This window comes from Poromitra crassiceps (genome assembly GCF_964638095.1).
Source record: "Poromitra crassiceps genome assembly, chromosome: 22".
NCBI classification, from domain to species: domain Eukaryota; kingdom Metazoa; phylum Chordata; class Actinopteri; order Beryciformes; family Melamphaidae; genus Poromitra; species Poromitra crassiceps.
In genome coordinates, this window is record NC_139647.1 from 1,178,972 (window position 1) to 1,202,413 (window position 23,442).

At 43.5% G+C, this 23,442-nt stretch overlaps 3 protein-coding genes across 4 annotated transcripts; 1 reads left to right on the forward strand and 2 right to left on the reverse strand.

The window, feature by feature from the left end:
- Window positions 1–3,735: 3,735 nt before the first annotated feature.
- rps24 (ribosomal protein S24) lies at window positions 3,736–10,364 on the reverse strand (the record flags this gene model as incomplete). Of its 2 annotated transcripts, XM_083658366.1 has the most annotated exons (5): window positions 10,316–10,364; window positions 9,457–9,522; window positions 9,158–9,367; window positions 7,580–7,693; window positions 3,736–3,826 (listed from the first exon to the last, which is right to left on the reverse strand). In XM_083658366.1, exons 1-5 carry the CDS (start codon window positions 10,316–10,318, stop codon window positions 3,824–3,826), a joined length of 396 nt encoding a protein of 131 aa, XP_083514492.1. In that variant the 5' UTR covers window positions 10,319–10,364. The 2 variants fall into 2 exon arrangements, with proteins under 2 accessions (XP_083514492.1, XP_083514491.1); XM_083658365.1 differs by lacking the exon at window positions 3,736–3,826 and having other exon boundaries at window positions 7,571–7,693.
- Window positions 10,365–10,965: 601 nt separating this feature from the next.
- On the reverse strand, window positions 10,966–16,614 carry eif4ebp2 (eukaryotic translation initiation factor 4E binding protein 2). Its single transcript, XM_083658379.1, has 3 exons — window positions 16,305–16,614; window positions 15,233–15,412; window positions 10,966–13,206 (listed from the first exon to the last, which is right to left on the reverse strand). Exons 1-3 carry the CDS (start codon window positions 16,435–16,437, stop codon window positions 13,175–13,177), a joined length of 345 nt encoding a protein of 114 aa, XP_083514505.1. The 5' UTR covers window positions 16,438–16,614; the 3' UTR covers window positions 10,966–13,174.
- A 245-nt stretch (window positions 16,615–16,859) lies between these two features.
- ppa1b (inorganic pyrophosphatase 1b) lies at window positions 16,860–23,215 on the forward strand. Its single transcript, XM_083658050.1, has 11 exons — window positions 16,860–17,421; window positions 17,957–18,021; window positions 18,576–18,629; window positions 18,886–19,005; window positions 19,799–19,885; window positions 20,112–20,238; window positions 20,366–20,493; window positions 22,402–22,487; window positions 22,637–22,712; window positions 22,814–22,853; window positions 23,075–23,215. The coding sequence occupies exons 1-11, from the start codon at window positions 17,166–17,168 to the stop codon at window positions 23,104–23,106; spliced, it is 1,071 nt and encodes a 356-aa protein (XP_083514176.1). The 5' UTR covers window positions 16,860–17,165; the 3' UTR covers window positions 23,107–23,215.
- Window positions 23,216–23,442: the final 227 nt, after the last annotated feature.

Genomic DNA, 23,442 nt, shown 5'->3' on the forward strand with positions numbered 1-23,442 from the left:
CGTGCTATCATAGCTGCTGACTGCTGGCCTCTCCCCCTCTCTCCCCTCCTCTTCTCCCCCTCTCCTCTCCTCTCCTCTCCCCCTCTCCCCTCCTCTTCTCCCCCTCTCTCCTCTCCTCTCCCCCTCCTCTTCTCCCCCTCTCTCCTCTCCCCCTCTCTCCCCCTCTCCTCTGGTTCTGCCCTCCTCTCCCCTCCTCTCCTCTTCTCCCCCTCCTCTTCTCCCCCTCTCCCCCGGTTCTGCCCTCCTCTCCCCTCCTCCCACTCTCCCCTCCTCTCCTCTCCTCTTCTCCCCCTCTCCTCCGGTTCTGCCCTCCTCTCCCCTCTCCCCCGGTTCTGCCCTCCTCTCCCCTCCTCTCCCCTCCTCTTCTCCCCCTCTCTCCCTCCTCTTCTCCCCCTCTCCTCTGGTTCTGCCCTCCTCTCCCGTCTCCTCTGGTAGCGCAGGACAACGCGATTGGCTGACTCAGATTTGAATCTGAGCCAGCCAATCGCTGTGCCCCATGACCGGATGGACCATATATGGACTTCCTCCCCCGGACTTCCTCCCCCCCGAGTGGCTCGTGCTATCATAGCTGCTGACTGCTGGCCTCTCCCCCTCTCTCCCCTCCTCTTCTCCCCCTCTCCTCTCCTCTCCTCTCCCCCTCTCCCCTCCTCTTCTCCCCCTCTCTCCTCTCCTCTCCCCCTCCTCTTCTCCCCCTCTCTCCTCTCCCCCTCTCTCCCCCTCTCCTCTGGTTCTGCCCTCCTCTCCCCTCCTCTCCTCTTCTCCCCCTCCTCTTCTCCCCCTCTCCCCCGGTTCTGCCCTCCTCTCCCCTCCTCCCACTCTCCCCTCCTCTCCTCTCCTCTTCTCCCCCTCTCCTCCGGTTCTGCCCTCCTCTCCCCTCTCCCCCGGTTCTGCCCTCCTCTCCCCTCCTCTCCCCTCCTCTTCTCCCCCTCTCTCCCTCCTCTTCTCCCCCTCTCCTCTGGTTCTGCCCTCCTCTCCCGTCTCCTCTGGTTCCCCCCACCCACCCCGGTCAGCGGTGGCCTTTTATACACATCCCAAACAGCGCCGGACAACGCGATTGGCTGACTCAGATTTGAATCTGAGCCAGCCAATCGCTGTGCCCCATGACCGGATGGACCATATATGGACTTCCTCCCCCCGACTTCCTCCCCCCAGTGGCTCTATAGCTGCTGACTGTTACTGCACTATCCGTCAGATCCCTTTGCAATAGTACCAACCCTGTGCAATCCATAAAGGTACATGGACGTTACTCTGCAGAAACTACAGTAACAAAATCACAAATTGCTCTGTTTTTGGAGCTCTGCATGTCTGTGTTTGTCTAGTTAATGCGTTAATGTTAGCTAACGGCTAACATTCGCTAGTTAGCCAACCAACCAGCAGCTAACATTAGCTAGCTAGCTAGCTCACCGGAAGCGATATTTTTTTCGGATGATGGCGAAGGCATAACCCACTCCTGGCCCTCTCTGCCTCTGATTAGTGGCAGCGTTATAAACCATAGATATAACTATATTAAAAACATAAACACACTGGCGTCTTTCATGCAGGCTAGCAAGCGTAACTGCTGTATGTCTGTCTGACCTTACCCCGCTAGCCGGGCGCTTCTCGCTCATACTGAGCACATTAGCGCCCGGCGAACGTCACGCATTTCCCATTTTACACTGTAAACCTGATGAAGACCCAGTGAGGTTGAAACGCGTTGCGTTTTCCTGCCCGTGTCTCTTATTTTGTATGAAGTTGTACATTGTATGTAAACCTGAGGTTACCTGTGTACCAACACTTCTGGATTAAATTTCTCGTAAAAAAGTAACCAGTAAGCTCCTTTTTTCACTTTTGTTTTCCATTTTACACTGTGCCATTTTCACGTCTAGGTCTAGAGCCGGCTCCTACCTGAGTCTTCCTACCCAGCGTGTGCACGTCTTTCCGACAGGGGTGGTTGTTATGGCAATGGCAACTATCAACAACAACAACTACTACTACTAACTACTACAAGACATAAAGACCGAAATAGGCTACCTTGTTTTAATGTGTCTGTCGGAGACACGGCCTAACGTTAACATTTAATATGAGCCGAATATCAGCCTGCGCTCAGATACAGGAAGTAAACCGGATATTCAGGTGGGTTGTGACGGTTGTTATTGTTGTCAAGTTAAAACTGTCTATAGACTATAATGCATCCTCCATGAACATTTTAATGTTATCCTCTGACTTGTGACAGGATAAAAATTTAATTTCTCCTTGTTTTGAACCTCTAATTCTGATTGAATTCAGAGAGCAGACTTCTAGTTGCAGGCAGCTCCTCCATCCCCAGGATGAAGAAATACTCTGATATCCATACAAGGAGTGGGAAGAGGCGGGGGAGGGGGTTACCCGGAGGACACACTATTCTCCAGCATTTTAATCACTTCATTTACACACTCACTCTCTCTCTCTCAGGGTATTTCTATGCAAATGTTCTTAAAAGGTCACACTGCAAAGCGGGGTATCTATTCTGTTCCAAATGGTGTTTATATACATGGAAAGGTAAATGTCAACATTCAGACTAGCTGAGTGGCATATTAGTACTATTTAGATTCCGGGTGCTGGCCTCGCCTTTCGGATACCTTGGTGGTGAAAGCTGATCAGGAAACAACTGCACAGGTAAATACTTCATAATGATGCAAATCACTGGAAAAAATGTTTCAGTAGTGCAATCTGATAAGAATAACATTAGCTGCAAATTAAATTAATTGACTCCTCGTGTGGCCACTTGCATTACAACAGCCAAGATTTAAACTATCTGAAATGATCAGTTTTATATCACTCTGAAGCCCTATTGATAGCCTTTGTAGATTTGTCTGGTCCACTGGAAAAAAGCACTACAACATGTGAATTGTGGTTAACACAGATAACATAAAAGTGAACACAGCATAAATAAATTAATCCTAGAAATGTAATATTCCTTGCCCAGTTAATACAAGATTGTTTTTAAATGTCATTGCAAGGCCACCAGATGTCACTCTAGCCCCAGTTTGGGTTTGCACGTGTACCCAGTTTGGGTTTGCATCTGGAAATGGAATGAGAGAAATTCTAAAGTTCTAAATAAATAAAAATATATATCCAAATGTTACTTTGTAATAAAAAAACAACCCTTAATACCTTTATGAATGCATATACGCCAATGTGAAAGCCATGCAGGCTGCCTGTTTGCTACCACACCGTTCGAGAAGGGTCTAGCTCCGGCCGCTCTGTACAGGGGGTGCGGGCTGCTGTGTGTCGGAGGCTGCGATGATATGATGATATTGCACCGTTCTATAGTGACACCAACTGAGCTAATGTGAAAATATGCATACATACTGTAAGGCAGGGATACTCAACTTGCTTTGCCCGGGGGCCACTTCTGCAAAATGACAGGAGTCCAGGGGCCAGTTAATAAACAAACAATATACATTTTTCTGTAGCGGTTTGTACGTTTTTGAGGTGTCAGCCAGAGTTTAGTCTGACAATTTTGTGCACACAGGATAGTTAAGTTAAGTTAAGTACATATAAGTGCCTGGGCGGCAAGCTGGCGGCAGTATTTGACAATTTAGCTTGAGTTCAGTCCAACTTTATTGAACGTTAAGTTTTCATTGTGAATTAGATAATGGTCAGTGGGCCACTCTGCACCCTATCGCGGGCCGCATCTGGCCCCCGGGCCGCAAGTTGAGTACCGCTACTGTAAGGAGTTTGATGATCAAGTGAATAAAACCAAGGAAGAATAGATCATTTTTCCATTTTTTTCCAAATTTATTTGATAACAATCCTGAACATGAACATTTTGAGCACGAAGACCATCCCCGATTTTCTGGGCTCACTATAAAGGAGACGAGAAAGACAGTTAGGACAACAGCACACAATCAACATTTCTTAAAAAATAATGAAAAAGTTTTAACCCAGACAAATACTGGTAATGGTAATATTTTAGCGCCAACATCACAGCTTGATGCATGACAACTATGGTAAGATTGTCCATCAAGGAAACACTAAACAGTGATGACGGAAACTATTCCGATATTTCAGTGAGAAATTCACTCGTTGGCAGGCAATTTAGTTCAGTTGCCTCACACTGACTGGACACTTGAAAACCGAGTTAACATGTTACGCGTCAGTTCTGCTTTTCTTTAACGAGAGGTTTTAAGTGCCGGGCAACTTGGGAAGTTATCAGGGTTGGGCCGAAAAACAGCGTATTTTTAATTGAGAGTAATTGAGCTTGTGTTTAAATCATCTACGCCAGCGTGGGCCACGCTCAGTGGAGAACAGCTATTAGGAGTTAGAGTGGGGACAAAGGAGCAGGGCTACAGGGGAACGTTATTGGGGACTTTGAATCTAGACATGGTAAAGGGAAAGCGCAGGTTCAAGGAGTGGTGAGGATGAGACATGCACTGCTAGCTCTGGGTCTATTTATTAGCATTTGATGTGCAACACAGTGGCACACCACGCTAGTTCTGCTCGTATACCTGAAACTGACACCTCATTTCTGCAAAAGAATTCCATGGGAAGCAAAAGCAAAAGATGGAAGAAAGTAATGTTAACTGACTGCAAATTGAAAGATGGATAGAAGATATGTGTGACTTCATCTTAGTGAATGACTGTACACCACAGGCCACCTTCCACCTGTGGACTTGGGCCAATCCAACCATGGTAGACATGATTGTACAACAGATGTTTCACAAGCCGCTTGAGCTGAACGTGAAGGAGCCAGACCACCTTTGGGTTGTCTCTTCAGAGATCCTTTCTAGTAGGGCTGGCACGGATCAGAAAACCCACGGATCGGATCGCGTGACGGATTTTGAGCCACGGATCACGGATTTTTCGGATAAGCAAAAAAAAAAATCTCCAATTTTTTCTCTCAAAATTAGATTTTAGATTCAATTTTTAAATACTATTATACTTCTCTAACCATTTGTTGTCCTGCACAGCTCAAAAATATTTTTTTCTCATAAGTGACACAATTTACGCTTTTACTCTGAAGGCAGAACAACCCAACTTTCTGTTTCAGTGTGGCGCTGCTATGCATAACTTCCTGGCTGTTACTTGCTAACTGCAGTCACTTGACACGGGTGGTACAGACCATTGGTACAGACCGGGTGAGTCTGGAAAGCTACTCGGGTGGCCCCACGTGTTGTTTTGTTCTTATGTGTCCAAAAGGCAACATTTCACCGTCCGGTGATAATGTGTTTGTGAAAAGTGTGCGCGTGTGTGTGTTGTGGCTCTCGTTATCTTGTGCAGCCCGCAACATGCTGCTCGCATTCCTGTGCTTTTTCAGCAGGGAGAAGGGTCGAGGAAGCTCACTTGTGCTTGCCATGATGATGCCTGTCTGTGTCTGGCTGCGCTGCAGGCGTTCTCATACACTAACGTTAAACGTTAAATGAAACGAAGGGGGGGGGTCCGCGGACCATGGATGTTCCGAACCTCGTTCCGAACCGTGGGGGCTGATCCGTACCGTGATCCGTGCCAGCCCTACTTTCTAGGTGACTGTAGGTCAAGACAGGTCGAGACATGTGCCACAGAGGGTAGAGCCATATGAAATCGGTTTTATTTTTTCCCCAAATGCTGTTATTTTTTTTCTGAATTCTGTTTTTTCCATTTTAATTTAATTTAGAAGCAATATTTTTTTTCTTTTTCTTTTTTGACAACTTGGCTCTCTCAGACAGCCTCTTCGACATGTTTCTCAAGGTGAAAACTAAGTTGTGAGGTGCAGTAAGGGTCCCACGCAAGGCCGACCCCCCTCTCAAAACACCCCAATCGAAAACTGAATCATTTCTCTAGGCCTATTTTACAATTATGAAATCATTTAGGTTACTACGATAATCAGATCTACTTCTTATTTTGATAATTAGGCCTACTTTTATCAATTTCACCCAAATTATGGAAAATTCTGCAATATTCCATGTTTTACAGTTGATTCCATTTTTATTACCAAATTCCATGATTCCGTCAATTTTTTCCATTTTGCAGAAATCATATGACCCTAACAGAGGGTCTAGAAATATGCAACTTTGCCTTTCAATAAGTACAACAGGTGATTTCAGCCCCCTTTCTAGGCTAATTAGTTAAATCAGCTGGTTGAGGGGCCCTTTACACGAGGACAGTCTCTGGAAGAAACGACACAATAGCGTTTCCTTCACACCTTCTCCCTGTTTACATGAGCGCTGTTGAATTTTTAAAACGCCATAATGTACATGCCAGGTCGCTAGGTGGCATTGTGATGGTCAACGGGGCGTTGCTCGTCACTCCACGGACGCTTCTGCATGACGTCATTTCGTAATCGTCTTTCTGGGTTTTAGACACGGAAGTAGATTACAGCTACCGTAGTCATTTTTAGACTTGCCAAAAAGCTGTTTCCAAGCTAAAAAAAACCAAACTGTTTTAAAGTTGTAATATTCTTCGGGTGAGAACGTTACATAGATGTGACCAGTTTATCAGAATAAGCCTATTTGGAAATCTTTAACGAGCAGCGAGGATCGGGAGCGCTGGCTGTGCTGACACTGTCTACTGTGTAGGCTGCAGTGAGAAAACACTGTCGATGTGCTTGCCTAACGTTAAATGCCGACCGGGTACAGCCATCGGCTCCTCACAGCAGCAGTAACGCTCGTTATGAACATGTAACTGAAGACGGCCGCAGTGTAGCTAAATTCTGAATGTTGCCAAGCGTGTGTTGCGTGTGCAGGCACGTCAGAGTTTCTGGGAAGACTATCGTTTCTAACCGATTACATGGAGCGGGAAGCGGGAAGCGTCACCAACAATTCCACTCTAGAGGGTGGTTTCAAAATGTGTCGTTTCCTAAGCGCGAATTCGCCGTCGCCGTCTTAACGGGAGGCACTAACGATAAAATAATTCCCCGTTTCCATAGGAAACCGTCCTCGTGTAAAGTGCCCCTTAGTCTTTAATTGAATAAAAACTACTATACTCTTGGCACTCCATGGCACATGGTTGCTTATCCCTGCCTGTAGGCTATCTTGACAGTACCATTCGTTTTCCCAAATAGGGCCTACAACACTATTAGTGTACTGTTCAAATGAATCACTGGTGTACAGTTCACACTAATTCAAAGTAGTGTTAGGGGTACGAATGACCAACTAAATATTAACTGGTGGGACAAAACACGTTAGGTTTGGTTGTCAAATGGGTGGGGGGATGTGAAGGAGGGAGTTAGCTAGGACTATCACTCCTGGATTATCTGCACACTGCAGTTAGTCTATTTATGGACAACATTTACCTTCTACAGTTCCCGAAGAACAAGTGATAAGAGGATTGGAAAGATGACAAAAGGAAATTAAAACAGAAGAGTTGTGTAAAAGCAAGAGTAACAGGCTAGGACAAAGAATTAAGTGAGCAATAAATATTAAAATCATAAGGAGTCAATTTAATGATGCCTTCCCTAATCTGCTCTCATAAGCAAAGACAATGGGCTATATAATGCAGAGGAAATTTAATTCTAGGGCCCTCCAGCATCTTATGACAGGATTATTCTTATTCAGAGCAGAGGCTATAAGGATGTGGTCAGACTGTTCTCTCTTGGCACAAAGAGTATATAAAACAATAAAACATCACTCAGTCACGTTACCTTTTTGCCAGCTGCGCCCACGCTGGCCTTCTTGGTCCCTCGGACTTTCTTCATCCGGTTCTTGCGTTCTTTGCGCTGTTTCCTGGAGGACTTCTTCTTTTCATACAGACCGTGCTGAAGGAACACAGATACAGATAATGGCATTTGGTAAATAGGACTGCATTTATATAGCGCTTTACAATCTACAATCTTTACAATCAAGCTGCCACACAAGGTGCTGGCACAGCCATCGGGAGCAATGTGGGGTTCAGTTCAGTATCTCGCCCGAGGAAACGTTGACATGCAGACTGGAGGCGCCTCGACCGCCCAGAGGCACTAGTGCAGCGACCTTAATCCGGCTTTCCACCCGCAGACACGGCCAAACGTGCCTGTATGGAGACCCGAACAAGCCAGAGGTAACACGGGGGATCGAACCGGCGACCCTTGCGTTGGTAGGCAGGAAATCTACCACCGCCCCAGCATTTGTCACTGTCACACTGGTCATCACCACCAGAAGCTGTTCTGAGTTAGCTTTTTAATCCTTGTCCTTTCAGAACCTGTTTCTGTTCTTTGTAAGCATTCATACAGAGACAAGTTCTTTGATTGGCTGTAGATGAACTTTGCGGCTGAAGGTCACTACAATTTCTTCCAATCTCAAATTAGTAGACACAACTGAGTCAGATTAGACACTCATTTCCTCTCATTGGCCGACAGTTACACACTTAACACCCTAACTCCGACATGAAATCATCACCATTGTGGATCAGATGCTGCAGAAAGTCAGTCTAAAAAATGTGGGGGCACTTTAAAAGAATAGTAATTAGCACATGAAGTTCAGGTTTGCCACAGGTCTGGAAAGCACTTGAAAGTGCTTGGATTTAAGAAGAAATAATCACACTTGAAAGTGAAGAGGTCTTTAAAAGTGCTTGGATTTAGCCCACCCGGAATCGGAGTTTGAGCACGCCATCATCTCAAAATGCACCTATTTATTTAGATATACTTTCTTCCTATCCACACTACAGAATCACTCTCTGCTTAGGCTAAAAGGATACAGCGATTTGCTGATCGCTGAGCTGCGCCATTGGCTGTTGTGCTCTCTCTCTCGTAGGGTTTCTTAGCTCAAATAGGTGGCTGGTCGCCTAGGTAACCTGCAGTGGATACATTTTTGTGTTGGTTTGTTTTTTGGGACCGAGTTATTATAGAATTAAATTAAAATAAAATCCAGTACATAATTCCAGTTGAAATGTTTATCCCCACGACAGCAGACCGTCGTCATTCGGCCACTCTCTTCACCACTCTCTGGGTCACGTAGGGGAAAGTGGTGCACTGTGCAGCAAGGACACTCTCAATCAAGAGAGCCGAGTTTGATTCCCGGCAGGAACAACAATTCGACATCATGGGAGTCTTACCGTCATAAAAACATTACTGATGTTTGTATCGACTGGATAAAATCCACGTGGTCTTGAGGAAGACGTTACGAATCACCAGACTGACCCTGGTAAAACTAATGCCGCCTGGAGAGCGCTTCACAATAACCATGTACTGCGCACACATTTTCAACCACGTTTCCTTCTCGTGAAGTTCTAGCTTATTACTCACCCTGGCCAGTCTGTGCTTGGGCTCGTTCTTCTTGGCGTAGTCTAGGGAGTCGTAGACCATGGCAAAGCCTGTCGTCTTGCCACCACCAAACTGAGTCCTGAAGCCAAAGACGAACACCACATCGGGAGTGGTCTTGTACATTTTGGCGAGCTTCTCCCTGATTTCAGTCTTGGGGACTGTGGCCTTGCCTGGATGCAGGACATCAACGACCTGCAGAGAGGACAGGGCAGTGAGTAATATTATCCTTGCATCACCAGGTGACATTCAACATGAAACCATTGCAGGTTTTCAAACCTTACCATTTGCTTCCTCTGAAGCAGCCGGTTCGTCATAAACTTCCGGGTCCTGACTGTCACCGTGTCGTTCTGAGAAGAGAGAGGGTGGAAGATGAGGCTCAAGACAGTTCACTCACCTATTGGCAAATTAGTCTTATTCAACTGACATGCATATTTTTGGACTATCACGTATCTGTCAAACACCTAAGCAGGCTCAAGCAAGGTTGACTTACATCTTCAGTCTCACCTTTTACTAAAATGTCAAGTCTCTTCAGTGTTAGCTACCTAGCTAGCTAATTGGCTGAGATGACTGACTAGCAAACATAGCTACCAAGTTTGCTTCATTTAACAGCCTCCATGGAACTTCAAACAGGGGGTCGACAATGCTCAAAGTGTTTATTTGACAACCTGTCTGTCAACCTAAAACGCTGAGCAGTGCAGTAAACACTTCACTAAACGAGGGCCTCCACCTGCCATGTATGCTAACGTTAGCCAACCAAGGCTAGGACAACTTTCCCGACTGTTGACTAGCTAAACAACCACTTGCTAACTGCAGTATGCCTGCTGCAGGATAGTGCGAGGCAGACTGTTCCGATAGGGATTAAACATAATGAAATAATAAAGCGTAGTGAAAATGAAACACACGCTTAACAACATAAATACTGCATGTTGAAACGAACCGATGACAGACCAGTCGGGATAGCATTTGGATGGGCAAAGTTATCCCTCATAATCGGCTAATATCATTTGTTACCATTTCAATATTGAGATGCAACTATAACGCCGACTTTAATTAATACTTGGGGAGGTATGAAATGTATGTTGATGAATGGATGGCCTTGATAATGGATGGATTTTACTGGTAAGTTTTACCACAACTCACCATCTTAGCGGTTGCCTCGCTCAGGGACGTAGAAAAGGAGGAAGGGCCTGCAGGCGCCCGAAGAAATGCCTGCACAGAATGGAGTGGGCGCCTCTGTCCTGCCTGATGTAAAATGTGAAAGAAACTCCGGGAACTGGGGAAAATAGTTTAAAATGTGGCTACGTAAATACAATATTGTGTTCATCTTTCTATTGTAAATTATTATCTTCCAAACATGCACCGCCACCTTTTAAAATTAGTTAAATGTTTTAAAACCTCTTAAAATATCTTTACACAGCCATGGTAAAACACAAAGGCAAAGGGCAAAGGCGACTGGATGTGGAAAAAATTTGAGCTTTGCATGTGGGAAATTCAAACTCAATCCACTGTTTGAGCAATAGAGTAATTCTCCTCCTGTCCACTGGATGTCACTCATGAGATGTAAAAACAATTCTGTGCAGGTAAAAACAATTCTGTGCAGATAGATAGATAGATAGATAGATAGATAGATAGATAGATAGATAGATAGATAGATAGATAGATAGATAGATAGATAGATAGATATTACAGATTCCTGTTAGTCATTTCAATATAAGCATCAGAGTTGTGTAAGTAACATCAAATCTTGATAAACACACTTGGACATTGAAAACCAAAACATTGTATTGTCTTTGTTAAGGAACTTTATTGATCTTCCTGCAACAGTGTCCACTGGCATTGGCATTTCATTGAAAATAAAGTGAATTAAAATCAGAACCGAAAGTAAGTTGGTTTCAAATCTCTCTGCAACGTACAATGTTAAGCCCTCAATGTCAAACCAAACTAACTTGAAAATTAACCTGCAATATGAATTTCGATGTCATAATACAAATATATTTTTCTAGACGCCCACCTCCAAGAAAAGAGAAAAAAAGTGCAATGCAAAATTGGTGAGCAAGCAAAATCCTCAACAGATTTATCACCAAACATGGCCAGTTAATTACCACGCCAATAAAGGAAAGAGAAATCTTTGATAGACATCATTTCTCCCATTCAGTGATTCCAATCATGCAATAAAACAAACTCATATAGTGAATGAACTGAAGAATATCTCATTGTGATTTATTTGCAGAGTACAATCAGCAGATAGAACTACGACTGTGGCAAGGAAAACTCAGAAAGGTGATGGCGCTAACTGAGCATAACGCATTTCTCAACTTCACCATCCCAAATAATGACATGTAAAGCCATCACACTTCAGAGAGCCAAAATTCCACAGATGCTTGCGAAAGGAAATATGTAATGAACCATTAAAAAAATAAGTAATTATTTTTCTCAACTGCTATGCAGTTGAATGTTACAGTGAAAAATAAAAAAATATCTGTTGGAAAGTATAAATTGATGACAAGGAACCTAGTTTTAGTTACTGCATTGTATGTAAAGTAATGTAAGGCAAGGGGCATGGGGAGAATAAGATAATGTAAGGTGGATTAAGGACACTGTCTGGGGACATCAAAAGGATTGATGGGTTTTACACCCAAACGAGTCCTTGACTTAATAAGAAGAGTCTGTGTGTATAAGTGCAATGTGGCAGATGATTTCCAACTAGTCACCAATTCATGAAAACAGCCCTCTTAAATTCTGTTAAAATGTATTCAAAAATAAAATACATATAAAAGACCTGGATAATTTCAAGTTAGAAAACAAAACGTGTATTTCACCCAAAAGTTACTATTGGGATCTAACCATTTCCACATTGTTAACGTGGTCTGAATTTTCTAGAACACCTGACAGAGGTCAGGTCACCAAGTTTGACCTCTTTGCTTAGTTTTCCTTTTTGTTTTAATCAGTCATCAACACAAAGCTCTTGCCAATACACCAAACCATCGATATCAAGGTAACCATCAAATCTAGAGGAAAAGTTTAGAAACATTTCTTGGCAGTAGAGAAATGTGTGAATGAAATTGCTACAGCAAGGTCACAATAGTGACTTGATGCACGTTTATTCTTAAAATTAAATTCTAAATGAAAAGCTCATATGTAGCCCACTGTATCATTTCCCTTACATAATAGTGTGTTTGTTTTAATAACCTTATTAAATTATTCATTTGCAGATTTTTGAAACAGTTATATCACGGGCCTAAAAGTCACAGGGTAACTTGTTTTTAAACCTATTTTTCCCTCTGAAAATTGGAAACTGACAGTCTTGTGTTGGCGATGGAAAATAGAATATAGGAATGGCATGATGAAATCTTCAGCTAATTTGAAAATAAAAACAACACAGAGAGCGTCCCTTTACATACCTTCACTGGAAACTAAACAGACCAAAGAACTGATAATAGATTGTGTTGTCAAGTACAGTAGTTCTAAAAGCAGATCATTCCATTTAAATAATAATAACGTGTTCAAGAGGGTCTTCAATACCAAAGAGTGTTTTGAGGCCAGTACTGAAAAATATCGTTTTCCTCGGCCAACTGAATATAGCCTTGGAGTGTTATTGGTTTGACAGCGTGCTCTGGTAAGGATACTGACCGGACAGAGTGATGATGACCACAGCTTAGAGATGAGCACTGCAATCTATGAATTGTAAAGTGTGTGCGGGCACAGAGAAATCAGGCCCGATCTCCCTTGTTGTGTAGTTGATTTGTACGGCTACTGGTAACCATGGAAACTATTCAAACCATACCTACTGTAGTTCCCTAACTAGTTCCCAGAGTTGGCCACACCGTACTTTATGATAAGACTGTATCCCCATGGTTTACACACATCACATTCAGCAGCGAGACAGAGAGCTAAAGAAGATGGCCGCCATGAGGGCTCACACAACATTCGTTTCTACAAGCCAAGCCACTGGCACGTGAATGCCAGGTTATTTGCTTCTGCTGGTGCGGTTCCAGGATGTTAGATGTCCATCTCAAACTGGGCGTCATCGCCTTCAACACAAAACAACAACATGGCGTTGAGACATGTCTGGAACAGGAACAGGCTTGGCTGTTGCTGTATCACAGCTGTTAGTATTTGGAATCTTTACATTCAGATCAAAAGAGGGTGCGTCTGTGAGCAGGGAAGGTCGACTGACTATACTGACTACTATGTCCTCTAGAGCAGAGGTTCTCAAATGTTTTTCAGCCAAGGACCCCTTACAAGATAGAAAATATACCGGCGGGGACCCCCTCATTCTGATTTGTGATTTTGGCCTAAGCTTAATTGTTTCCACGGTAACGTGCTTGACTTTTAATTTGATAGGTTTGTTATTAGAATGTAATCCATGAACCATTTTAGATTTAAAGCATAAACTATTTTCGTTGAACTATGAAGATTTTGCAAAAAAATATATATATATTTTTGACCGAGGGAGGGAGTTCGTTCCACCATGTCGGTGCCAGGGACGAAAAAAGTCTTGAATGGGACGCACGACTATTGACTACATGTAGTGGTGGAGGGGCGAGGCATCCAGCACTAGTGAAGGGGTGAATCTAGGGAGCGGTGTGAGGGCTGGAATCTGACGGATGCATCAGATGAATATGCCATATCTTTTGGCCAAAAAGATATATATATAAAAAAAAGATATATATATATTTTTTTTTTTATTACATTACATTTACATTACGTCATTTAGCAGACACTTTTGTTTTGTCCAAAGCGACTTACAATATCACAATTTGTCAACAGTACAGAAAACCACTATGCAACACAATCAATGACAGCCAATATATTTTGATAGACTAGCACCATGTAGGAAGTAGTTTGAGAAGGAATAAGTAACATGTAGCATTTTATTTTTTAATTAAAAAAAAAAAAAAAAAAAAAAATTTACTTGCAAACTTTTCGCGGACCCCCCTGGCAAAGTGCAAAGTGTGTGGGTCGCGGATGTGTGCATGAAAAAAAAGTGTCTACTCCTTGAGGATGCTGGCATCCACGGCCGACATTGTTGTCTTTCAGAGGCCGTAGCAAGCTAAGTTTAAAGCCAGATATGCTATCCTCTGAAACTAGAAGGCATAAGGCATACATTGGTACCAAACATGTCATGCTAGCTGCGAGCATCACCAGTTTAAACTGGTTTAAAAAGCATAACAAAAACCAACAACAATTGGGTCGCGACTTAATGACTAAGGAAAAATGTGGGTCGTGAGGTTAGACCAGTTGAGAACCACTGCTCTAGAGAGAGAGTGGCGTCAGCGGAGGACCAAAATGCGAGACTCATTAGCCAATGAACAGCCAGGAATGGGTCTCGCGCTACTTTTGCATGCTAAAATAAAGCTGATAATGTACAATTTGATTCAAGGGATGAGAACCCCTTTCAAAGTACAACACAAACTGTCTATTTTGCTGCAACTCGACAGTGCTGCTTTTTTTTACTCAAGAGTTCCAGGACCTTACTTCCTGGGAAAAAAAATTGTCCATTGGAGTGAATGGAGATGTCGGAACTCTTCTAGTATACAGCTCTGCTGACTACTATACTGTGCGTGCGTCATAGAAACATGCAGAGCTACATAAGCAGTATGGTGGGTTAGTCGATCTGTGTCAGGGTTGAGGCCATTCATGAACCGAATTGAGAATGCATGGAAAATTCCAATTCAGTTTGCTGGAATTGGAATCAGAATGTCACCCATAATGTATGGATTATGATTGCATGTTATGCATCAACCACCTGAAAGGTTCCCTTTAACATTATTATTCATTATTGATACTGTATAACTACATACTGTATATACTACATATAATCTCAGATATGCAGTAAGTAAAAAGAAGAAAAAATAATAATTTTGTTGAATTAACCCATGGATACCTGATGCAGCATTTGCGTGTATATCCCTCATTTGTGTGTGTATCCCTTTAAGACCGTGAACCGCGTGATGCGGTTCGCGGTCTTAAAGGGATACACACACAAATGCTGCATCAGGTATCAATGGGTTAAATTTCATGAAATTTCAATTCTGTTCCAGTAGTTGTTCTTACCGGTTCCTGGCTTGCCATCGTGGTTGTTGATGTGCTTGTTGGCTTCATTCTTCCTGTTTTCGCGCAGCACGTTTTGGCTGGTCACCCCAGGGATCACAGGCAGGTGGGCTGGGGGGGTCTGGGCAATAGGAGAATTACGCCTGTCCAACAGGAACTTACGGTCATAGATGATCCGGGTTCCTGTTAACAGCAGACAGACATTTGGTTTGTGTATAGTGAGTAGGGATACCAACCAGAGGATCACCCAGAGGATCCAGGTTCAAGTCATAATAGTGTCCGCAAGCAAATGTCAGCTTATAAACGTTATAAATATGAAACATAAGAAGAATAGGCTAGGTCATGTGACAATTATGCAGTACAACAGACAACTGTTTTAAATGCAACTTTGATCAGTGAAAGTCCCTAATCAAAGAAGAGACACTATAATATCCCCGTCTGTCAAACATCAGCCTCCCACTCCACTGAGTTGAGGTTTGACTGTAGTTACATTTAAAGTTAAAACTCAGTGGAGTGGGCAGATTTGAAGGTCTGGTTTTATGGCTTGAATAATAATAATTATATAATATAATATATATAATAATATAACATTATTAATATAATTAATAATATTCCTATAATGACTAATAGACATGTTACAGTTTTGCTGTGCTTTGTGTATCATTGTAAAATTCACTATAGGTATTTTTGTAAAGACTTTATGCACTGTAATGAATCATGAATTACAATAAGCTGTACGTATAACTCTTTTGATATAAGCCTTACGAAGCTATTTGCCACATTTATATTTGTCAGGGCAAACATTTCCATTCTAAACATAATTTTTTGCTATAGGCTAACAATGCATATTGATCCGAATCACTGCGCTGTAAACCAACCAATCACGTGTCCGCCAGGGAAGGCAGGGGGCGGGGCAAGGTATTGTTTTTGTTTTGCTCAGTCTTGACAGGCTGCCTAGGCCCCCCCACACACTGACAGCAACATAACAAGGTTTACAGATCACACAAAGCCGCCATAAAGCATGCATCGCATATGACGTTGTGAACATGGTAAAGGAGACAGGAGACCGCCTCACCTCCCGGAGTGGTAGAGAATAAAGTGCCTCCGGGGGTTGTACAGTAGTCATGAGGTAGCTGCGTTGTGTCGTTGATCAACACCGTCCGGGTCGGGATGGCCCTGCTCTCGCTAAGCTGACGACTGGTCGACATTTCAGGGCCGATTGGGTGACAGATCCAGCAGTGACAGAAACCAGGTGTTTTCTTCTCCCGACGGACGGTGGAAGCCCGGGCCTTTCCCTCTCTAATGTCGTCCCAAAAAGCTTTCCTGGCTCTCCTCTCGTCCTCCCAGCCGTCAGCTCCGTCCCTCCCTCAGCAAAGGCAGGAAGCACGGCCAGCTGCGGGAGGATATGAAGTCAACGCCTGCGCTGCGGAGGGTCTGGTTGAATAACATTTTCCACGGGATAAACTCGTTGAAAGTGCCAGGGAAACGTACACTAACTTATGTTTGTTTCACCTGTCACTGTATGAAAATATAATAATAATAATAATAAATAATAAATATAAATAATAAAATAAAATTAACAATGACAAAAATGGGGCAGAGTACTTGCACAAATCGATCTACATAGTTTTCGAGATTCATGCTGGAGGTATAATAATTCATAAAAATGGTAATTGCAAATGTTTGGTTATAAGCCCCACTCTACCGGCAAATCGCTGTAGACAAATCAAGCGTGGTCTGATGCTGCCTTCAGGTGCTTCTCGTAAACTCTTCGGAAGGGTGGAGAGGTAAAAATGACTCGTTGAGCGTGTGTGTGTGATGATGCCATCAGTGATGTCACTCGAGCAATTGTGCCCTTGTGCCCCATGCAAAGGTAGAAATAATATCAGATTATGGCTCAACGCCTTGTTGGCCTTGAAGTTGACTGGTTGAGCAAATGTTTGCTGGGCGGGTGCTACTCGTACGCGTACGTTCCATGGTACCACCATGTGCCCGACAGCTCCTGAAGGCATCATCCGCACAAGTGCGCATGCGTGTTGTACTCTCTCTGCTCCAGTCCAGACTCCAGACAGAGTTGACGATTCCACCATCACAGTCAGTACCGGAGAGAAACACAAACCTGGCATTGAACATGAGCTACACAGTGGAAGAGAGGGGGAACCCCAACACTCTGAGCTACCGCCTGTTCTTCAGTAAGTCATAATGATGGGGGGAAAGTCTTTGCTACTCTGGGGAACCAACAGAAAGCTCTGTGGGCCAGCCGCAATCTCCCACGTGTCACTTCTTATTCATTGTTGCTGGTTACATCATAGCATTAACGTAACTACAGACAAACGAGCCTTTTCACAGACGGAAATGTAATGTTACACACAAACCTTCAAATTGTTTGAATGACATGAAATCGCACAGCTAACAGGTTTTGGGCCATTGGGAAACAGGCTGAATGACCTGATGACGTATGCCATTAACTCTTAGTACGTCCAATAGGAAGTGATTAGTGTTTGTCCAGCAAATCCCTCACGTCATCCAGCACAGCTGACCTCATGTTTCCTTTGGTGTTGGTGGGACAACGCCCTCATCGATGTTGCGTTAAAGAGACACAACTGAGGTCCAACACATCAAGCTGACTGTTGGATTAGTGGACAAAACACTGTTAAAACAGTCAAAAGACAGAAAAGGAAGCTTGTGTGTTTCCACCATAATCACTGTGTTTGATCTGTCTTGCAGAAAATGCGGATGGAAAGTACATCTCACCATTCCATGACATACCGATGTATGCTGATGAGGGTCAGGTAAAGTCTCCTCTGTCACCTTTACCCCTACATTACTACACCCATGTATGTCAATATGTACCCTGTCCTGGCCGTCACCCTTAATACTGCCACAGATATTGTGTTTTGGGGGTAAAACCAGCGATCCCAGTAGATTTTTCATAGGTAAATGTCCATGACAGTCTGATAGTGAAACTACTTTATGTAATGTTTGTTCCTGGCAGGAATAGCGGGGTCATAGTCTGTTGGCTCCAAGACAATGGCCTTTACTCATTACTTGCTCAATGCTATAGCCATAGCCTGGCTAATTATCCCATGTAATTGCAATATTGCACTGGATGATCTTGTATCTTATCTTTCTGAAACAATTGTTTAGGCAATATATTCTCTCACACAAACCCAACCAAAGCAATAAATGTATAAAAGGCAAGATGGAGCACATTGACTTGACATGATAAGTATCAAGTTTTGCATGTTTCATGTCAGATTTGGGTCAGCTGGATTGGTGTGGCCAGCCTTGTGTAATATTATGGATTGATTTGATGGGTATCAAGGCAGATTCTCCTCTCTTACAGAACATCTTCCACGTGGTAGTTGAAGTACCAAGATGGACAAATGCTAAAATGGAGGTAAGAGTCTGAAATGATCTTCCACCATCACCTTTTTGTTCTGATTTGATGTTTGGAATTGGATTGTCTTTTCATTATTTGAATTGTTCCCAAAATTTCCATAATTATTTTATTGCAATGTGACCTAATATGAGGATCCTTCATTGTCAACAAGGCTTCATGAATGCCTACCACTACTTCAATTCATTCGGGTCACTTATTGTTATTTAGCAACAAAAGTGGTCAAAGGAGGAACTACAGTGTGATTTATTTTCAGATAGCTACAAAAGACCCCCTGAACCCAATAAAGCAAGACGTGAAGAAGGGCAACTTGCGTTACGTCGCCAACGTTTTCCCCCACAAGGGCTACATATGGAACTATGGAGCAATACCTCAGGTTAGTTTCCTTGTTTTTCCTTAAAGGGATACTCCACTCCTTTTTCGGGAGTTTAGCTCATTTGCCACATCCCCCCCACACAACCAAGATACACCATGCCTTACCGGCACTGTCCGCACAGTTTACAGTGAGCTACAGTCGTGAAGTTAGTATTGCCATAGAATGGAGGGTAATGGTACAGCTGTTAAAAATCTGCCAAAACACACATCTCACGGTGCCAAAATACATGTGCTTCAGGTATGTGAGAGCAAAATTATTGATTGATTATCAATCAATAATTTTGCTCTCACAGGTACTCACCACACAATGAAATATTAATCCAAAATGCACATAATCTGTCTTTTTGGAAGGAAAAGAGGTCGGCGGCCATGTTTGGAAAGTAGTGCCGGGCCGCATACCTCTTTCCTTCTAAAAAGACAGATTATGTGCATTTTGGATTAATATTTCATCGTGTGGTGAGTACCCGAAGCACATGTATTTTGGCGCCGTGAGATGTGTGTTTTGGCAGATTTTTAACAGCTGTACCCTCCATTCTATGGTGATACTAACTAACTTCACGACTGTAGCTCACTGTAAACTGCGCGGACAGAGCCGGTAAGGCATGGTGTATCTTGGTTATGTGGGGGGGTGGCAAATGAGCTAAACTCCCGAAAAAGTGGAGTATCCCTTAAGATAGTTACATCTTCCTGGTGGAAAATTGTCATGGTAGTCATACAATATTTGAAGGCTTGGAAATGTACATGGCTACACCTTTACCTGTGTGACTTAACTCTGCTGACGTGTGTTTTTTTAGACTTGGGAAGATCCAGCGCACAAAGATGGAGACACCGACTGCTGTGGTGACAACGACCCCATTGATGTTTGTGAAATTGGTAGCAAGGTACAACACCAGCTCGTGATGTCATAACACCAGCTCGTGATGTCATAACACCAGCTCATGATGTCATGTCACTATAGCCTTGTGTTTGACATATTGAGAGTTAGAGTTATTATAAATCTGTTTGTTTGATACCAAGCATAATACAAAGGAAAAGCTAATGATATTGATAGCTGTCCAACCAACAGTGCTCCTATGGGCCACAGATCTTCTGACTTTGCCTCTGCAGGTGTGCTCGCGTGGGGAGGTAATCAAAGTGAAGGTCCTTGGGGTTCTGGCCATGATCGACGAGGGGGAGACGGATTGGAAAGTGATTGCGATCAATGTAGACGACCCCGAAGCCAGCGACATGAACAGTAAGCATGAGCCTCATTTATTTAGTACACCAATTTACTACCGATGCTTTTTCTGAATGTGAATTTCTGAACTGTCGTCTTGCATCAGTCGTACTCTGAACTGGCTCTGCTGTCCCTGTGTGTTTAGACATTAGCGACGTGCGGCGCCTGAAGCCCGGCTATCTGGAGGCCACGGTCGACTGGTTCCGGAGGTACAAAGTGCCAGATGGGAAACCAGAGAACCGCTTTGCCTTCAACGAAGAGTTCAAAGACAAGGTCTGCACCAGCTCACCTCGGCCTTAACTAGCTATTGTTTTTACAGTGGCCCTGGCACATTGATTTAGATTGGTGGGACCTTTAGCAGTCGTCTGCAGGGTATCTGCAGGTTCTTGAAAAGTATTAAAAGTTGATAAATCAGTTTAAAATGTCTTAAAAAATCTTAATCGCCATTTGAGAGGTATTACATTTTGTAGCTATTGTGCTGATGGTGTTAAATGAGCATATGATATTGTCGCATATCGATCGCAGGCCCCTAAATTGAATCGAAATCGTATCGTGGCAGACTTTATGATATCAGAAAATCTTGTATCGTCGCCGAAGGATCAATATAATATTGTATCGTGATGGAACTTGTGATTTACACCTCTATCGCTGATGTGACGAAAGTGGCGTTGAGCTCTTGAAAAAGGTCTTAAAAGGTATTGAATTTAAAGGAACAGCTCACCCTAAAATCCAAAAAACATACAGTATATGCCTGTAGTGCTACTTATCCATCTATATCGTTACCTGAGTTTTGGAGATATCGGCCGCAGAGTTTCTGCCTTCTCTTTAATGCAGTCCAGTTCCATTGTATTCAAGAGAAGGCATCTCTGCGGCCGATATCTCCAAAACTCAGGCAACTATCCCAAAACGATATAGATGGATAAATAGCACTACAGGTGAGAGGAAAAATATGTATTTTGGATTTTAGGGTGAGCTGTCCCTTTTAACTTCAGGATTCCTGCATAGAGACAGTCCGCATGTCTGGGAACGCCCACAAAATTTCAAGTGGGGTAAAACCGCCCATACTGTCTATCTCATGGGCTGACTCACCAAAAGACGGTGCTGCGGCTCTAAACTACAGGTTTGGGGGTTCTAGAGCAGAACACAAGACGACTGCTCAGATGTGCATTTACTGCGGTGGTTAAATCCCCGATCGTGTCTGCCTGGGCTGGGTTATCAGCTAAATTGTAACTTTGCTGAATGGATAGAACGGGCGTTTTTACCCCACCCTGACCCCGCCCCCAGCAAGGCTGAGCCAGCTAACCCAGCGTCTATGACGAGACGTGCCCTCAACCTATACTGTATACCCTGTTCTGCTTTACCCACGCTGCCTTGCCTTCACTCACAAAGCTGACATGGGCTGCTGTTTAAAAGTCAGCTTTCTTAGTTTGACTAGATACAGTAAGTTGCAGTTCATGCACTTGCCTTTGTTGTGCAAGACACTGTTGCTTAATAGACCGATTAACAAAATCATGGTAGCAAGTTGCAACATTTACAGTTGCCTAGAAATTTCTGAAAACTTTCTAGAGGATTAACTGAACTTGAGTTAAAGAAAATAATCATGGGGCGTCCCAGTGGCTCACCTGGTAGAGTGCGTACCACAAAGGCTTGTCGTGCATTCCTTTATAACTGGGAACTGGTAATCTTACGACTCCAAAGGTCATGAGCTGGGACGGTGACGTCACCAGAGCTGGTATTTCCCATTCCAAACTCGTAGGAGCCTCAGCAGCCCCAACCTCAAACATGCAAGATGGCTGCTCCACGCAACAACAGTAGTTATAATCGTAGTAATGTTTATTAGCACTTCTGTCTTGTTTGTGTCTCATTAAATCAGCTGTACACACAGCACTGCCTAACTTCTATCTGTGTGGACATGAGGCTGCAGTGTTTGTATGCTCAAAATGCCGTGAAATGCCATGTTGTCAACTGTTATTGCTAACAATGGCTAGCGACTGGATCTGACCAATGAACAGTGAACTTCCCAGCTCAAGTTTTCTGCAAATGGAATGCTAACAAAACGGATGTGACGTCATTTAGCCTCCACATCCCAGTTATTTTGCGATAAAGGAACGCACGATTGGTCCTTCGCGTCTTCACCTTGCATTCATTTCAATTAAACAATCACTGTTCTGTCTGTTTCAGGACTTTGCCATTGAAACAATCAAGAGCACTCACAACTTCTGGAAAGCCCTCATTTCCCAAAAGAGCAAAGCTGGCGAGCTGAACTGGTGAGGAGAGCGTTTAGGACTTGTCTATTTTTCTCTCACTGCTTTGACTGCAGCTTAAATATACAGTTGCTCTGACAGTACGTTGACACCACTGTAGTTATGATTTGTTCAAATAGCCTTTTCCTTTCCCCACCCTTTGCACAATCCAGCAAAAACACGTGCGTTTCGGCTGGAGACAGTCCTTACTGCTGCTCACCGGATGAGGCTAAGGCTGCCGTCGCTGAAGTCAGTACTATTTTGTTCACCTCTTGTTTGAAATTCATATATTAGACATCATCCTTATGCATTCATTCAAAACTAATGGATATCTTTGACTCCATTTGTAGACGTGCCCTTGTGGAACAGAAGAAGCCATTCCCTCATCAGGTAGCAATTCCCTGTCAATGCACAGATCATTTGTTTTGTCGGTTTTGCTTCAGGGCGCCCTTGAAAAAGAGAGCTTGCTCTCAACGGGCCTCCCTGGGTAAATAAATGACAATTTGTTACTCTATAATATATTCAAGATCCCGCTGAGGGCCTGTTGATTCATTTTTGCTGAATGGTTTTAATCTTGTGTGAGAGTGACTCTTATGCTTTTCTATTTACAGTAGATAAATGGTTCTACTACGAGAGAAAGTAACCCAAGAGCTGGTTGGACCGGACCATGGGGAGTGCCTCGTCTTTCCAAGGCAAACCTGGAGATCATATACTTGAAATCCACATGGATGGGATTGGGCTTGGCTATTTTCCTGCAGAGCGGGGGGGGGGGGGGGGGGGTACTGGGTAGATGGTGTAGAGGAGGAAACGATAGTGGTGGGGGGGGGGGGGGGTACTGGGTAGATACTGTAGGCGAGGAAACGATAGAAAACTGCTATGAATTTTCACATATTTAACAAAGATCTCTTAGGAGATGTGCTGTCAAACAGAGTAGGTACTTGTGCCCTGTATGAGACTCTGAACTGCTTTAATAAAGCTT

What these genes read in the sequence shown, in the direction of transcription:
- eif4ebp2 (XM_083658379.1), bottom strand. Translation starts at nt 16,437, where the DNA reads ATGTCGACCAGTCGTCAGCTTAGCGAGAGCAGGGCCATCCCGACCCGG. An exon ending in ATTCTCTACCACTCCGGGAG is followed by an intron (nt 15,413 to 16,304) that starts GTGAGGCGGTCT and finishes TGCTGTTAACAG; the next exon opens with GAACCCGGATCATCTATGAC. An exon ending in CGATGGCAAGCCAGGAACCG is followed by an intron (nt 13,207 to 15,232) that starts GTAAGAACAACT and finishes TTTGTGTTGAAG; the next exon opens with GCGATGACGCCCAGTTTGAG.
- ppa1b (XM_083658050.1), top strand. Translation starts at nt 17,166, where the DNA reads ATGTTTGCTGGGCGGGTGCTACTCGTACGCGTACGTTCCATGGTACCA. An exon ending in ACTATGGAGCAATACCTCAG is followed by an intron (nt 19,006 to 19,798) that starts GTTAGTTTCCTT and finishes GTGTTTTTTTAG; the next exon opens with ACTTGGGAAGATCCAGCGCA. An exon ending in CGAAGCCAGCGACATGAACA is followed by an intron (nt 20,239 to 20,365) that starts GTAAGCATGAGC and finishes CTGTGTGTTTAG; the next exon opens with ACATTAGCGACGTGCGGCGC.